A 16,730-nucleotide genomic window follows, 5' to 3' on the forward strand; every position below is an offset into this window, starting at 1 on the left:
AAGAAAGAATTCTTAGGGTTCATCAATTTCAGACAAGGAAATATTTTGCTTTACACTTCTCTTTTGTGATGCCCTGATTATGGAATTCTCCATGGGCATCCTGATGTATGCCCTTCTGTTAGATGCAGGACTTCGAGGAAATATAAAATAAGTTTACAACTAAATAAATGAAAACCACAAACCACATCACTTTCTCAATGATGTCTCAGAAGAGATTGTTTATGGATGCAATGGTTCTATAAGATAGCAGAGAAGAAGCTGTGAGTTGAATTTAATGCTCTCCCCATGAGTTGGCTGGGAAGCAGGGAGATGGTACAATGGGACAGGTAGGCTCTCAGCAGAGATCCCACCATTTTCCTGACTAGGACAAGAAGGGTTGAAGGCAGCCTTCCCTATTGGAGACCAGTTGAGGTCCTTAAGCAACTATATAAGGTCATTAAAGTATCTCCTCCTATTACTGAATCAGCAATGGGTGGGGCCCATGCCCATTACCAAGCACCAGGTAAACCCTGGCAAGAATACCCGTGACTTGGTGAGGATCTCTCCTTCTCAGGCATACTGTGCTCAACTGAATGACCCATGGGTGACATGGGAAGAGCCTCCTTGACTGTCCGCAGAGTGACAGCCCCAATTACCAGTGTTTCAAGGTTTCATCAACCAGTCTTCTCCTTAAACCTACTGCATTACTGGTAGTGACCCCTGCTCCCAGTGGTGCTACCAGTCCTGGCGAGATGCCTGCATGTGATTCACTTGCAGTTTTCAGAGGCAGAAAGTTCTGCCTGAAGGAACAAGGAGCCCATACACAACCAGCACACTGCTTGATTTGGATTTTGATCTCATCAGGTTTTCTGGGTATGGCCGCGGAAGGGTCTGCAGCTAGTGGACAGGCACATCGCCACAACATTAAATTCTGTCCTACATCTCTCGTTCAAACCTGGCTTCCAAAGATCCTCTCAAAATACACACAAAAAAATATTACACTAACTTCAGATGATAGGATCTCAGATCACAATTTTGTTACACTAATGTATCTACAGCAAGTCTGTTATGATACTTTGTCCAAGGGGCATCTTTCTGCTGTTTTTACCTTGGTGCTTTACTGTTGCTATATGAGGGTCAGGGATGCCAGAGATGCTTGGCTACACAGTGGTATCATAAGCCTGTTAGTATATGGAATAATACTCCTATTGTTGCAAAATACAAAATATTTTGATTTAGTATAAGCAACACCACAGGAAATCTACTGGTAATATAGTGAAAACCATACAATTTGCACACACCTCCTGTCAACTTTTACCAGCACCACCACTGATGGGAGCATATAATTACAATGTAGTAAGTTTCCATTATAAACATGGACATAAGAATTTATAATGGTAATATTAAAAAAGGATATAACTTATAACTTCAAATTGTGTACTGAATTAGAGCTGTATGTCCCATTTCAATTATTCCCTGCCCTCTCACTTCAGCTCCATTTGATGACTATATTAGTCTTCATTTTCCAATATAAGGCCACACAAAATTGAACAATTTAAATTAAAATTGTGAGATCATGTATCACAATGGACAATAACATGTTATGATCAGTGGTTACAGATAGCTTGCAGTAATCTAGCAGCATTGCACGTCAGTACTATAAAGCCATCACAGTGCATAAAGATCAAAGCACAGGACTGAAAAAACTCTACTCTGTACTGAGCCCCTGCTCTATTTAGCTTGGCCCTGTTTGGTACTGACATTAGGTGCCAAAAGTAAACAATTGTTCAGTTCTCAACCATAGAAATCATGGCCTTGACAGTCCACATAAGCAAGTGTGTACCATGACTTTATCCCCCAGTATGCCTCCAAAAGCTGATTAATAGGCCACAATTTGATGCTGTTTGTGGGGTCATGTTGAGTGTTTGATCACAGACAAATCTGCTACACAAGTCATTTCAAAGTACAAATTTCTTTATACAATTCTGTGAAATGTAATAAGATGTTACATAAAATTTAAAAAACTACAAGAAGGAAAAATTTTGGTGTAAAGAAGAAAGGCAGGTGAACATTTGCATGGCACCATACACAACCTCAGGATGTCCTATTGCATTTTAATAAATCAGAAATGTAATCACAATTGCAATGCAATAAGTGCAGTAGCCAGTTTGTATAGTCAGGTCCTAGAACAGGAATAAGAGCAGAAAATCTGTTTTATATGGTTGTCCATTGAGGAGTAAACAATGGCTAAAGACACTGGGGAGAAGCCTCTTGTCTACATATAAAAGCAAATTACTGTGGGATGCTGGAATCTGAAACAAAACAGAAAATGCTGAAAAGTCTCAGCAGGTCTGACAGCATCTGTGGAGAGAGAACAGCACCAGTGTTCCGAGTCTGGATGACTTTCAGTCCTTCTGCTGTTCTTTTAGAATAGTGCAATGGGATAGAAACTAGAAATAGGAATAGGTCATTTGGCCCTTCGAGCCTGCTCTGCCATTCATTAATGTCGTGGCTAATCTTCAAATTCAATATTCTGATTTCTGCCCCCGCCCCCACATGTCCCTTGATCCCTTTAGCCCCAAGAGCTATATCTAATTTCTCCTTGATCTATAGGGCCTCCATTTAACTGATCTTTGGAAAAGACAGCACCTCCTCCATTGCAGCACTCCCACAATACTTAACACTGGAGTACCAGCTTCAAACTTACAGCCCTGAAACTGAACCTGATAACTTGCTGTCTCAGGAGCATCTCTGAGATGTAACTTGCTGGGTGTAAGACAAGCATCTGTCCTCTCCCATCCACCCACAGCCATAACTAATTTTGGAGCGTATATGCATTCACCACCACCTCCTGCTTTATTTAACTCCAGGGGGCAGGGGCAGGCAAGAGATTCAAGTAACAGCAGAAAAGCATTTCACTAAATACAGAAAAATCCTGGAAAAGCTCAACAGGTTTGAGAGCATCTGTGCAGAGAGAAAAGAGCTAATGTTTTGAGTTTAAGTGAACCTTCGTCAGAGCAGACAACTCTGACGAAGGATCATACTGACTCAACATTAACTCTATTCTCTCTCCACAGATGCTCTCAATCCTGCAGAGAATTTCCAGCATTTTTCTGCTTTTGTTTCAGATTCCAGCATCCATGATACTTGGTCTTTATCTCAATGGCCTAGTGGTATTGTTGTTGGACTATTAATTCGGAAACTGAACTAATGTTCCGCGGACCCGGGTTTGAATCCTGCCATGGCAGATGATGAAATCTGAATTCAACAAATAAAAATATCTGGAATTGGAAACCTACTGTTGACCATTGTTGATTGTTGGAAAAACCCATTTGGTTCACTAATAGCTTTTAGGAAATGAAACCTGCCGTCCTTAACTGGTCTGGCCTATATGTGAATCTAGAGCCACAGCAATGTGGTTGACTTTCAACTGCCTTCGGGCAACTAGGGATGGGCAATAAATGCTGGCCAGCCAGTGATGCCCATGTTCAACAAATGAATTAAAAAAATGTATTCTACCATGTGGGAACAATTTGGGTGGAGGAAGACAAAGTATTTACAAGGGAAAATTGAGCTACATGGCTGGCATTATATAAATTGAATACACAGCAACAGAGACCTGGGTTCAATTCCTGACTTGGGTCACTGTGTGAGTCTGCACATTCTTCCGTGTCTGCCTGGGTTTCCTCCGGGTGCTCCAGTTTCCCCTCACAATACAAAAGACATGTTGGTTCATAGAAACATAGAAACCCTACAGTGCAGAAGAAGGCCATTTGGCCCATCGAGTCTGCACCAACAACAATCCCAGCCACGCTCTATCCCCATAACCCTATATATTTACCCCACTAATTCCCCTGTCACTAAGGGGCAACTAAGCATAGCCAATCAATATAACTTGCACAACTTTGGACTATGGAAGGAAACCAGAGCACCCAGAGGAAACCCAAGCAGGCACAGGGGTGAACATGCAAACTCCAGAGACAGTGATCCAAGCTGGGAATTGAACCCAGGTCTCTGTTGCTGTGTATTCTCTGGAGCTGTGAGGCAGCAGTGTTAACCACTGTGCCACGATGCCCCCAGTTGCATTGGCTGTGCTAAATTCTCCCTCAGTGTACCCAAACAGGCTCTGCTGGAGTGTGGAGTAGGGGATTTTCACAGTAACTTTGCTGCAGTTGTTAATGCAAGCCTACTTGTGACTGATGAGTGAATAAATACGTACCACCTTAGGAGAGCTACTTTCAATTTCCACTGTGCAGCGACAGGTGGGTGAGGAGGGGTGGAATTCATTGCCTGAGAGGAAATGCCAAAAAAAATCCCACTTGTCGCGCGCGCGGTGGTGATGGTGGTGGCGCGCGCCGGGGTGCGCGCCTCTCCTGACTGCGTGCACGCGCCTCTTCAGTCTGCGTGCACGCGCCCCCCTCCTCCTCCTCCTCCTCCCGGGGAGAGTCAGTGAAGGCTGGCGAGTGAGCTGCCGGAGTGTGGCAGTGTTGTCAGCGCGTGGGAGCGAGCAGGAGACGGACAGACCCAGAGAGGAGAGAGTGAGGGGAAAGTGCAGGAGGGAGCTTTCAACAGCCCCGCTTCTTCCTCTCCGCTCTTCTTGTGTCTCCACAACAACAGCCAAAAAAAATGCCACACGCCGCTTTCTGATTCCTGGCTTTCTGCACATTTTTTAGGGGAAGAAAAACCCTCTCACGGACACTTACTCCCGGAGAGAAATTTCACACAGATATATAAAAATGTTCAAGGACACTCCAAAAGGTAAGGTGTGTGTGTGAGGAAATGTGTGTTTTTTTTTAAAAAAAGGTTGCATTGATTTGATTTTGTGCATGCTGGTTGACAATGGAATTGGATTGTATTTATTTATTGCTTCATTATTTTGTTGCTGTAGCTATTTCCTCAGTCAACCTGTCGCGTTCCAAAGTCTGCTGTGTGTGAGTGTGTGTGTGTGTCAGGTCTCCCCCTGCTCTGCCGAGAGCCTTTCTCTTTTTTTTAGTACAAAGATGCTCGGGAATCTTCCCGCTAACGTTGCGTGAGCTATAATTCGGGAAGTTTATAATACACACAGCCTCTCCCCCCACCCACCCCTCCACTCCACCAACAGGAGTGGCTGAATTGACGGCTACCACAGCGCTTTCGGCATTTGTCTTGACAAGAGATGTCAGGGCCATCAGTTATTACTTCGTGTTATTAGAGGGAGAAATCAGTGACAATACTTCAAATGTGATGCTTTTGTCTGTTGTTTTTATGCCGCTTTTCGCGTGTCTGGACTTTTTTATAAACCATTTCTCATTGCTGCCAGCTGCCCATTACTCTTGCGGTTCCCTATCCTGCTTCAAGCAGGTTTGTTTTGCTGTTGAGGTTTCGCGGTTACACTTTGTTTCGGAGGTATCCCTTTACTGAATTAGATTCGAGGCTGCAATTTTTACCTTTTTTTCTGTGCACATGTATTGTAATGATATTTCCTTACCGATTCTTTGCAGTGTTCCTTGTAATCCGTTTCTGTGGAGGTGTTAAATAACTCCCCTCTCTCACCCCAGTCCATCTTTTAACATATTTTTACCACGAACTGTCCTCCACATCTTCATGTTCAAGGTCAGTACATGTGTGGCACCTTCCGGAACAATACTTATTTTTTTCTCTCTCCTTTCGCATCTAGGTCACACCACACACGCCTAAGGTGGTGTAGATTTAAGATGATTTTTTTTATCTTTCTCGATTTTTACGAGAAAGGAGCACAAGGAAGTTATATATTTCGGAGAGGGAGTGTTCTGATATTGACACTAATTGTGCTTCTAATTGGTCAGAAAAGTTGGTCTGAAGGGATTTGTAGCAGTCCTAATTGTTTACGGGCGTTGTGCGGGTAAACCTTTGGTTACCTGTACTTCCACCTAACAAATATTCTTGGCTTGCAAGTTTACAGGTAAATCTTCTATGTTGACATTCTGGACGGTACGAATGAGGAAATCACAACCCTAAGAGGGAGAAACGTGTAACTATAAGAGAACTTGGATATTCAGATACTGGCCTATCTAAACAAATTCCCCTCGTTGGTATGCCCAGCAGATCAGAGCATACAGTACAGCCTCCTACACCGGACATTGCATTTATCGACGGGGTATGGCATTTAAAATCCCTCCAATATTCATTATGATCAATGATTCTGCCTTGGACCACCTTTCTTAAGCTATTGAAGACTAATAGGTGTTTATACAGCATTCGATTAATCTTCCCCCAATCTAAAGAGAGCGCTTCTGATGGCTGGCTGGTGTGTAATTCTCAGGGAGAGTGTATTTTGCACGCTGGAAGCAGTGATTTCGAATTGTTTAACGTAGACTGTTGGGAAAGTCGAGGTGTATTAGTGAAGTGGCTGACACACACACACGCCGGAGGCATGCTGTACAAATCGCGCCTTCCATCCAACGTGTTCTCCTTGCAGCCACTTCTCCAAGCAGGTTTGTTCCGTTTCCAACCATTGCGAGGATTTGAGATGGATGATAGCGTCAGTCCGAGGCTGGTTTTCAAAATGCGTCGTCCACACCTGTCTCTGTCTCTCTCTCCGGCTCCTTAATCTCTGAATAAAAGGAGGGAGGTTTATTCCCAATTGAAAAGTCGGGGGGGGGGGGGGGCAGAAGGAGATTAGGCTGGGCCCCCTCTCCCCCGCCCCCTGTTAAATCACCTGTTCAATCCGAGGTGCCACCGCCGAGCGGCGTGAGCTCCTGACCGTGTTGCAGGTGGATGTGTTTGTGTTCGGCAGGGAATCCGTGCTCCATTTTCTGTCGTGCACATCTCCTCTGGTTGCCTGGGTGGGGAAGGGAACGCTGCGTCTTCGCAAGCGAACACGAGATGTACAGCGGATGGGATTAGGGACAACGTACAACATGGGAGGGCGAATGCTGTCACTTTATAATTCGGGCATTTAACTGATGGCCATCTAAGTTTGCATTGGCTAAGATTAATGATTTGAAATAGGAGATAAAGGGCGTACGGAGAGATCTTCTTGGGGCTTGGTCCGATTTCCATTCAGCACACGTCCTCCAAGGAGAGAGGACAGGTACCCAGAGGGTCTGTGCACTTTACTGCCATAGATTCGCATTCAATCTTGTTTGGCAGCCGATCAGGGTCAAAACGCCTGGTTGTCAAACATTTTGACAGTCCCTTTTGTACAGTGAGTAGCGACGGGAGTGGTATCTGGCCCAACACTGCTAGCATTGACCTTCAAAAGCGAAGACCAGTCCCGCAAGAAGAGTAACTTAAATCCACCTCGCCAAACACACAATAGACAGAATACACAAGGAGACCAGTATCTGCCGAGTGAAATGACCTGAAATAATACTCGCTCAGCGGCGGCAGTAAACATATTGCAAGTCATTGCCTTTGACTGCTTCTATTGAACGTGGATGGAAGAAACGAGAAATTGATCACTTTCTAGTGCCAGCCAAAAGCATTTATTATTCTCATCGCTGTAAATGTGTTTTATAGAACTCCTCTATAATAGTTACAGGGTCAAATGGCTATTTGGCCTTTATTGCGGAGGGAGTGATACGAATAAACATACATGTGGTAGACATGTCTGATCACTTTCTTTTGTTTTAATATCCTCATTCCTATTTCGCTCTTATCGTTCCTCGTCTTAGTACAGGGAGTTGGGTCTATTGAAGTTGAGGGGTATATAAATTTGGGCGATGTGGTGTCCAGGGGATATATTTCTCCAGATTATTGTTTTAAAAGTTAACTTAGATCGATTTGTTAAGTATGACTGGTTTCTACCACCTGCTGAGTCACATTACTGGTGCGAAATCTTGAGTAGGCTCATTTCAACATCAAAAACATAGTCTTGATCGACTTTGATTTCCTCCTTCCTGTTGCCTGCTCAGCTGTTTGCCTATTTTAGCGGCAGCACAGGTGTTGCTTTTTTCATGTCTGTACTTTGGATAATATACTCTAAGGCTTTCACCATCACCTACAGAGAGAGAGAGAGAGAGACTGGGTGTTTGTTGAACATTAACCCATTTATCTAGAAAGCATAGTGCGGATAATTCTATCACCAGTTTGACAGGGAAAACAAATTAGCATATTGATCCGGACTTCGATAGAACAGAAAAGATCAGTCTGCAATGTTTACACCCAAATCGTTTAGCCACACTTGCTACAATTGACTTAATTATCTGCATCCTACATTGTTGCAAAAGACACCGCAAAAAAGAACATACAGGGCCAAGAGCAGCATTAACGACAGTAGATTTAATCTTCCTGCTTCATTTCTTTGCCAATATTAGAGGTAAAAGATAAGTTTAGGAGGAGTCATGTGGTAATGATGCTATTTTAAGCACAGCTTTAGAATGATGTGTTAAGGGAGACGCATGCGGAGACTAGGGAAGGAAAAAATAGTAGCTGCCAAGGGAAGCATGTGAATGGCCCAAGGCCACCCTACTTCACCTTGCTGCGTGTAATTAGAGCTGCCTTCTCCAGGAAAAATAATGGGCTTCTGATTTTTGAGGCCTTGGAGAAGGTTGGAAACAATATGAGTACGGTCAAGAGATGAGGCACTTATGTGGCTAGATTGAGGAAGCTGGGACTGTTCTCCTTGGAGAAGAGAAGATTGAGAGGAGCTCTGACAGAGATATTTAATATCCATGAGGGGGCTAGACAAATATCGGTAGGAAGAAACTGTTTGCATTGACAGAAGAGTAGACAGCAGTGATTTAAAGTAATTAGCAAACGAGCCAGAGGCAACATGAGAAAAAGTTGTTTTTGCATCAGTAAGTGGTTACTGTCTGGAATGCATTACCTGAGGATGGTGAAAGCAGATTCAAGTGGAGCTTTTGAAAGGGAATTGGATAATTATCTGAAGAGAAATCAGTTACAGAGCTACAGGAAAAACGAGTGGGGCTGGCTGTGTTAGTTGCTCTTGCAGAGAACTAGCATGGAAATGACTGGTTGAATGGCCACCTTGCAGTGAATTGGTTTGCTGCTGTAAATTGTTATACGTGAGTCTTGCCGTTGGATATATCAATCTGTGCAGAATTAGCAAACCCCAAATATTTCTGCACTAACCTCAGACCATCTGTTAATATATGTATTCATGTGACAATTGCAATGGATTCAATTATATGTTAGGTACTATATAGACTACTATAATTAAATTGCACATAGCTAACATATCTATGGAGACACAATTGTGAATGAATGGCAAAAAAAATACTGGTGCTTGGGTTTTGTTCATGAAAATTATGGGTTCTTCTGGCATAGTTGATTAATGCATGGTGCGAACTGCTATTGAATTGCATAGATCAGAAAGGTGTCAAATACAGTCCTAGGCCTCTACAGATTAGCAGCAAGATCATGACTTGATTTTCATGTTATCAGGGATGAAGGGAATAATTGACCATGTATTCCACCTAGTACTCGCTATGTAGCAGCCCTTGATGAAAATGCACTTGTGCAGATAAGTGAGTGCAGAGCAGACTCTTATAATAGCCCCATGATTATACAGCCTGCACAAGTTCATTTTTCACATGAGATTGATGACTTTGGGAAGACATGCCTTTTCGAAATGATTCCCAACTGTATGCTGCAGAAAGTCACAAACTCTTGTCCATGCTAGACAGTTATGAGAAGGCACATGGAAGTGATCTCAATGGCTCCCAGTTTATTTGCACCAATGCTTCAGTTATAATATAAATATAGGTCCAATATGAAGTTGTGGTTTGTCCCACCGTCTGGAGAGTCACTCCAATTTAGAGAGAGTTTCTGTTAACATCTGATTTACACAATACCAACAACAGTGAAATGGATCTTATAATGTAAATACACTGTGATTTTCAGTAGCTTACCTGTAATCAAGTACTTGTTCCTTAACTCCTGCTTCCAAATTGTGTAGCTAACATCATGGGCCTATATTTTGCAGTCATCACAAAGATTTGACAATCTCTCTGTTGTGGTTTTCCCACCTCCCAACAATTTAAATCTGGTAGTAAATCAAAGGGCTTTCTTGGCATACTGCAGAAGTGATGCCAACAAACAGGTAAGGGGCCTTTAACATTTGAAATATGCATGCACAGCAAATCAGGAATTTAAAAGCACTCAACATCCTTCACTTTTAATTTAAGGCTTTAAATTTAAAATTTCAAGTGGCAAAATAAATGGTTGATTTGTATTAACATGCGCCCTAAAAGATAAACTTAACTTTTAAAAAAACGTGAAATATTTATCATTGTGGAGAAATCTGACATTCCACAGACAAAGTTTGTTTCAGGGCCACAGTGTTTAGCAGTCTTTATGAACTTATTGTACTGCTTAAAAGTTTAATTATTGTCACCAAGCGAACAAGGATTTTCACTGTTGCAAGAGCAACCGCGTAAGAGTGGAAGTTCTCCTAAATTCATGGATTCTCTATTCATTGGATTCTTGTGATTGGACTGGAGAGAAGTGGACGATCAGTGACAGCAACTTTTGAGTTTGAGTTCTCTTCATATGTTGATTCCTAAGGTTGCTATTGGTTTCGTCTGAGTAATAATTGGCAGATGCTAACAGTTTCATTGTCATCAATACAGCAAAATCTGGGCCATTATCTTAATGGGTGTGGAGTACAAATCATGTACACCTTTTATCAAACTATCCGAATAGATGGGGTGTTAGAGCTTCGTGCGATATACTCAAGCACCACCCCATAGTATGAGTCATTTTAAATGCTGGAATATTGGCTTCCGTTGTGTTGAGTATTTTTTTTCTAGGTCAGAAATATTTGAAATTAAAGAAAAGAAAAAATACTTCAGTTTCCGGATCTGAAAGCAATTGCACATTGGATTTGTCATGGAATATGAAATCTTATTTGTAAAGCCATTGTGATTTTGGAGACATTACACTTGGCATTTTTTTCTTAAACTATGAATGAACACTTTTTATCTCTTCTTTCAAATACAAGTTCGATGACAGAGAAACTTTCTGCAATATTGTCATGCTGCCTCTAGATGTCATGAGGACACTTGCCTTCAAGGTGAACTAGAGCCATCTAGTGGCAATAAATGTGCACAGCGGTCTCCCAAACAAATCATATCTTTCAGCTTTTTCACCTACAAGATTTTGGAGTTTTTGTCTTTGTCCTCATTTTTATTCTTTTATCCCTTCAGATCTTTGCTATTAAAGTCTCTATAGGCAGACAAGATGTTCTGAGAACTCTGACCAACAATCTTTCACCTTTTCACATTAGACATAGAGTGAAGTCATCAAGTATACATTGCACAATTTCTTGGACTTCTCACTGGACTTCTAGCTGCTTCAGTTTGAGACAATGAACAGCTGGAACAATGATAACTTAGCTAGCTCTAAAGAACATACCTATCAAATGGTAGAGCATTTCACTAGAACATTTTTCACAATTTTGTCAATACCATTCAGCTAAACATAACCCACTTACCAGCAACTCAAAACATTCAAAGGATCAAATATCAATGCTGTACATTAAACACAGTTAAAACTGATGCATTGCTGCTGGGCTAACAATGAGACAGGACTTTGTCATTGGGAAGGTTAAGTGTAAAGAAAATGTAGTCCACTTGGAGGGTATGTGACTGTTTGAAGGTCAGCATAATGCAGGTGCAGGGCTGAAGGTGGGGTATAGGAAGTTATGTTGAGGATAGTGTGGGAATAATAGCACTGAACAATAAAATAAGTTCAAATAGTGAATGTGAGTGGGGATTGCAATAGAGAGTTGTCTAAACATAGCCTACTTAAACATTCAATTGTACAGTATTACTTCTTGGACTTTTCCCTTTTGAAGGAATAGTTTTACCTATGATTGCAGCCAAAAAGACAATGGTTTGTTGCTGCTGTTGACTGGTTGCCTCCGTGAAACAACACCCTTCCATAATGATGAACTAAATAAATCCTATTTACTGGTAAGTGCCTACCTCACTTAAAAGTGTTCCTGCGATGAGACTCATTAGGCACCAACAGTTGATTTTCTATTTGTATGAAAGACAGTGAGCACTTTAATCCTGTCAGAGACAGTTTCCTGGACAGAGAGAAAGAGAGAGAGAAATTTAGATTGGATTTGGAATAAGAAATAGAGAAACATTAACCGCAGATAGGTATAAATGTTAGGAATGCGAACAGGTTTGACTGGGTAGGCAGTGCATAGCTGTTACTTTACATGGTTCTGGATGCTATCTGCATCAAGTTTAAGTGAGGATGGGCAGTATGTAGGGATGTGAGGCAGAGTCTGAAGTGCCAGCAAGTTGTATATTGTACTTGTGAGGAACTTGAAATACAGAGCAGGTATATCAGTTGAAAAATAAAACTCCTTTTGTTTGGTACATAATTGCAGAATTGTTACAGCAAATAACTTGGTCCATTGTGTCTTTGCTGTTGTGGACAGGAAAGAGAGAAAGACAGTCAAACTTAACTGATTTCCTCTCATCACCTGTCCATAAGTAGGTGGTAGCCAAATTAGTTTTTAAACGAATAGGTGGAGGTGTGTTTTCCCAGTCCCTCAGTTTTTGTGATGCAGTTTTACGAATAATCAACACAGACTTGAGTTAGGACTAAAGTTAGTTTCTTTTGCACATTGAAAACTCAGAAAAAGGAGTGTACACCTCTTCCCACATATGCACATGTACAAACACGCACACAGTAAAAGTGTGGGGGCTGTAGAAGAAAGAAGTTTGAAAGTATGAAGAGGATTGAAAATGAATATTAATTCATGTGAGTTCCAGAGTCCAGAAGGTTTCCTTCATGGTGGGGTTCAGTTCCTGTGAGTTTCTGGCTGGTTAAACAAAATGAACGACACTGCTCATTGGGCTTTCTGTGTTTAGACTAATTTGATTTGATTTATTATCATCATATGTATTAACATACAGAGAAAAGTATTGTTTCTTGCGTGCTATAGAGACAAAACATCTCTTTCATAGAGAAGGAAATGAGAGAGTGCAGAATGTAGTGTTACAGTCATAGCTAGGGTGTAGAGAAAGATCAACTTAATGCAAAGTAAGTTCATTCAGAAGTCTGATGGCAGCAGGGAAGAAGCTGTTCTTGAGTCAGTTGGTACGTGACCACAGAATTTTGTATTTTTTTCCCGAAGGAAGAAGATGGAAGAGAGAATGTCTGGGGTGCATGGGGTCCTTAATTATACAGGCTGCTTTGCAGGCATTGGTTAGAAACTTTTAAAATCCTATGAGCTTTATGGAATTGAGACTGTTTGCCCAATCCAGCTGCTGGAATTCTGTCCAGCTGATAAAACAGCTGTCTCTTAAGCCTGTAATGTTAAAACTGCCCAAAAAGCCAGAGGTTGGACTCATGTGACATGTGGCCTATTAATGGTTAATTGCAGCTTAACCATTAGTCTCTGTATTCCTAACCAGGAATCTATTGTTCCTCCTAAAGAGAGAGCCAAATAGCTTTTTAGCATCTCTTCCATTAATGAGTTTCGATCTTTTTCTTTTGTAATAGTTCCCCCATTCTGAATTACTTCATTTGCATATCATCTGCTTTTGCTGATTACAAGGAGTATGTACAATCAAGTATGAAATTCCAGAAGCTGACAGACCGACATCCAACCCTGGGACCAGGTGACTTGTGGCAGGCATCTTAATGCTCAGCTGAACAAGTCTTTTTTTTAATAGCAATAAGGATAAAGGTTAGAACATACAGTGTTAGGTTTCTGTGTGTCCTTCGAACCCAACAACTGGCTAACGAATAGAAAATAAATACATCCATTACTTAATGTTATCTTCCTGCTTGTTACTGACACTCAGGGTAAGGGAACTGATGTGGTTGTAAGTACAGAAATATGTTTCAATAAAACGTGATTCTACTAATCAGAAATTATAGAATGGGCATGGTACCAGGATCTAATTGGTTAAAGGAACAATAGTCTTTCAAGCAATCTTGTAATATTGTTGTTACCTTCCTTTTTCAATCCTCAAAGTGAATCTGATTTCAGTGAGAAGATATCAGTGATTGAAATCTAGAATAGAAAATTGCAAAAAATACTTGGACATTCAGTGCTAGTAATGAGAGACAACTAATTGTGAAAATGCAGTCTTTAGATTGATTTCAGTCTGTTGAAAGGGACCTACCAGAAACTTCATAATCCGTTGTTTTTTTTCTGTTTGCAAATGCTTACTGACATGCTAAGTGTGGAATTACTTGTTTATATCTTTGAAATGGTTGTCAAATGCAATCAGAACTCAGTAATTGTACATGTTGATTATGGAAACCAGAAACCCGTGAAACAATTTTTTTAATAATTCAGGAGAAAGCAACAGGGCAGATGTGAGAGTGATGAAGTTAAGTCTGAAAGTGAATACTCTGGTTCAAAAAAAATGAAATTTCAGGCAATGTTAACATCTGACAAAATAAATGCCAAATTGAGCTTTTGAATAGAACCCCTTGATCTGAAAGTGTCCTTTATCTTATGAATCGCTAATGTACCAGGTGCTTATTTCCAGCAATTTCTGTTTTGACTTTAGATTTCCACCATCTGTAGCTGGTCTTTTCACTGCTCCGTATAGTCTCAGGAAAACAAAATGGAATTGAGATATCTTCAGGTAGTATTGGAAAAAAAATGCATGCCTTGCACGTTGTTGGGATTCATTCCATTGTGCATCAGGAGGTTTGAGTTAATTTGAGTTTCAGAAAACTAAAGTTAAAATCACAGTATTGACAATAATGGGATCACATGTTACTGACTTTTGCTGTTCTACAGTGCATGTTTTAACACCAGCAGTGATGATCTGATTCCGAATCAGTGGCATAGAACTGTAAGTTACCCCACATAATGTCCTCAAGAGAGATCCAAAATGCTTGTTTACATATATGCCAATAGTCTGGTAAATTGGCCCATGAACACCAGCTGTACAAATATAAAATAGGGCTAGTTTCAAAGATAGTGTGTGCTGTGGGTTAGCTGATGAACAATTCAAGATGTCCTTTTCTGGTCTGATCAATGAATCTTCACTAATGTCAATAGCCTGTTCTGGCTGTGTTATTTATTATGATGTGGGTATGCCGGCGTTGGACTGGCGTAAACACAGTAAAAAGTCTGACAACACCAGGTTTTAGTCCAACCTATTTATTTGATAATATACTAGCAAGCTCTCCATTCACCTGACGAAGAGGGTAACCCCTCGAAAGCTTGCGAGTATATTATCAAATAAATAGGTTGGACTAAAACCTGGTGTTGTCAGACTTTTTACTGTGTTATTTATTAGTCATATGTGGCAGGGAGGATGAAAGGTTAAAAGTCAAGTATGTGGTTTTGGGGGATGGGGCATGTGTACGGGTGACAAGAAGACAAATCTCACAGGGGTGAGATCATTTAAACCTTACATTTGATTAGTTAATTGGCCAGATTCTGCACATATGAGATCACAGACAGCAACTTTGAGAGAATAGGAATACAAAATGATGTGGAATCATCAGCATCCATTTTCACTCCTTTCATATCATTTTAAAAAATCGCTGTATAGGTGTGGAACATAATCACAATATTGTGCTGTGATAAAACTGCACATCTAAGTGACGCCTACCGTTGTAATAAATTTAATTACAAGTACAGTTGTCCTTTGCCATAACTTTCCTGGGCTACGGCACCTGATTTCTAACTTACTTTGTTTGTTGTTCCATCCCTCTTGACAGAGGGACCACATAAAATCAATACTTACAGCACAGCAGGTATATCTACAATTTGACCTTCCTACCATTGGCAAACAAGGAAGATCCTGTTATGGTGACTAATTGCCTAAAAGTACAGCCAGCTTTTCAAATCCCTCTTGTCAAATTTTAGCCCATCCAGTGTGTCAACTAACTCCTCTTTCACTCTGATTTTGGTAACATCATCTTTCTATGTTGTCCCTTTCTGTAACACGACAAACATACTACAGCTTCTGATTAAGTAGCAGACTGTTTATGGGTTTTCTTCGGGATGAATAAGCTGGAACAAGTTGCTTTCTACAGTGAATACACTTTAACTTCCTTTTGGCATAACACACCTCTGATGCATAAAAGTTCTGATTTCATATGATGGTTACAAGATAAAATTACAATGCAGCTGAATCTCTTCAATTGTATTTGCTTCTCCAGAGCTTTAAAAAAAATCTTTATCCAAATTTTTAGCTTTCCTTTTTATTTCAGATGCTGACAACTTGTGGTGAGTTCCGCAATTTTCTGTTTAATTTCTGCCTTTATTAATTGCTCACTGCATTTTTATAAAGAGAGGCATAAGATTATTATCTTTTATAAATCTCAACGTATGTAAATGAAAACTACTGTAGTGAATTGGTTTCAATGTTATTCCTTGCAAAAGAGGTATTGTGATGGGAAGGAAGCAATTATCTTCCTCAGCATCAGAACAATACAAAATCACTTAGTACAAATGAATTGACTTGCATTGGTATAGCATCTGTAACACAGAGAACAAAAATAGATGCAAAGCCATAGGAAGGGTTGCCACATTTGGTCAAAATTGTGCATTTAAGGAGTTTTTTTTCAAGGAGAAGGGAAAAATGGAGAGGCAGAAAGGTTTAAGAAAGGAATTCCAAGGCCTTGAGGGTCTTAAATATGAGGATGAGAATTTTAAACAGCAGGTGCTGAAGAACATTGAGTCCAGAGTGGAGGTGAGCACTGCTAGGGTCCGATAAAGAGTTTTTGTTCAACTAAGGTTTGTAAAGGTTGAGGATGCAAGTCAGCCCAGGAGAGCAAAAGATTCATAACATATACAAGTAGGTTTGAATAAAGACTGTTCAAAAATGTGC

General features: G+C 40.7%; 1 protein-coding gene across 3 annotated transcripts in view; it reads left to right on the top strand.

Moving 5' to 3' along the window:
- Window positions 1-4,497: 4,497 nt before the first annotated feature.
- The window catches only part of LOC145343861 (synaptotagmin-7-like), a 644,682-nt gene continuing 632,449 nt past the window's right edge, over window positions 4,498-16,730 (top strand). For all 3 annotated transcript variants that reach the window (XM_080190321.1, XM_080190322.1, XM_080190323.1), the window contains exon 1: window positions 4,498-4,737. In XM_080190321.1, coding sequence (XP_080046447.1) covers window positions 4,716-4,737 — 22 coding nt within the window. In that variant the 5' untranslated portion in view covers window positions 4,498-4,715. The remainder of the gene's footprint in view (window positions 4,738-16,730) is intronic.

This window comes from Carcharhinus amblyrhynchos, chromosome 6, assembly GCF_965287045.1.
Source record: "Carcharhinus amblyrhynchos chromosome 6, sCarAmb.v2.hapA, whole genome shotgun sequence".
In the NCBI taxonomy this organism is placed as follows: Eukaryota; Metazoa; Chordata; class Chondrichthyes; order Carcharhiniformes; family Carcharhinidae; genus Carcharhinus; species Carcharhinus amblyrhynchos.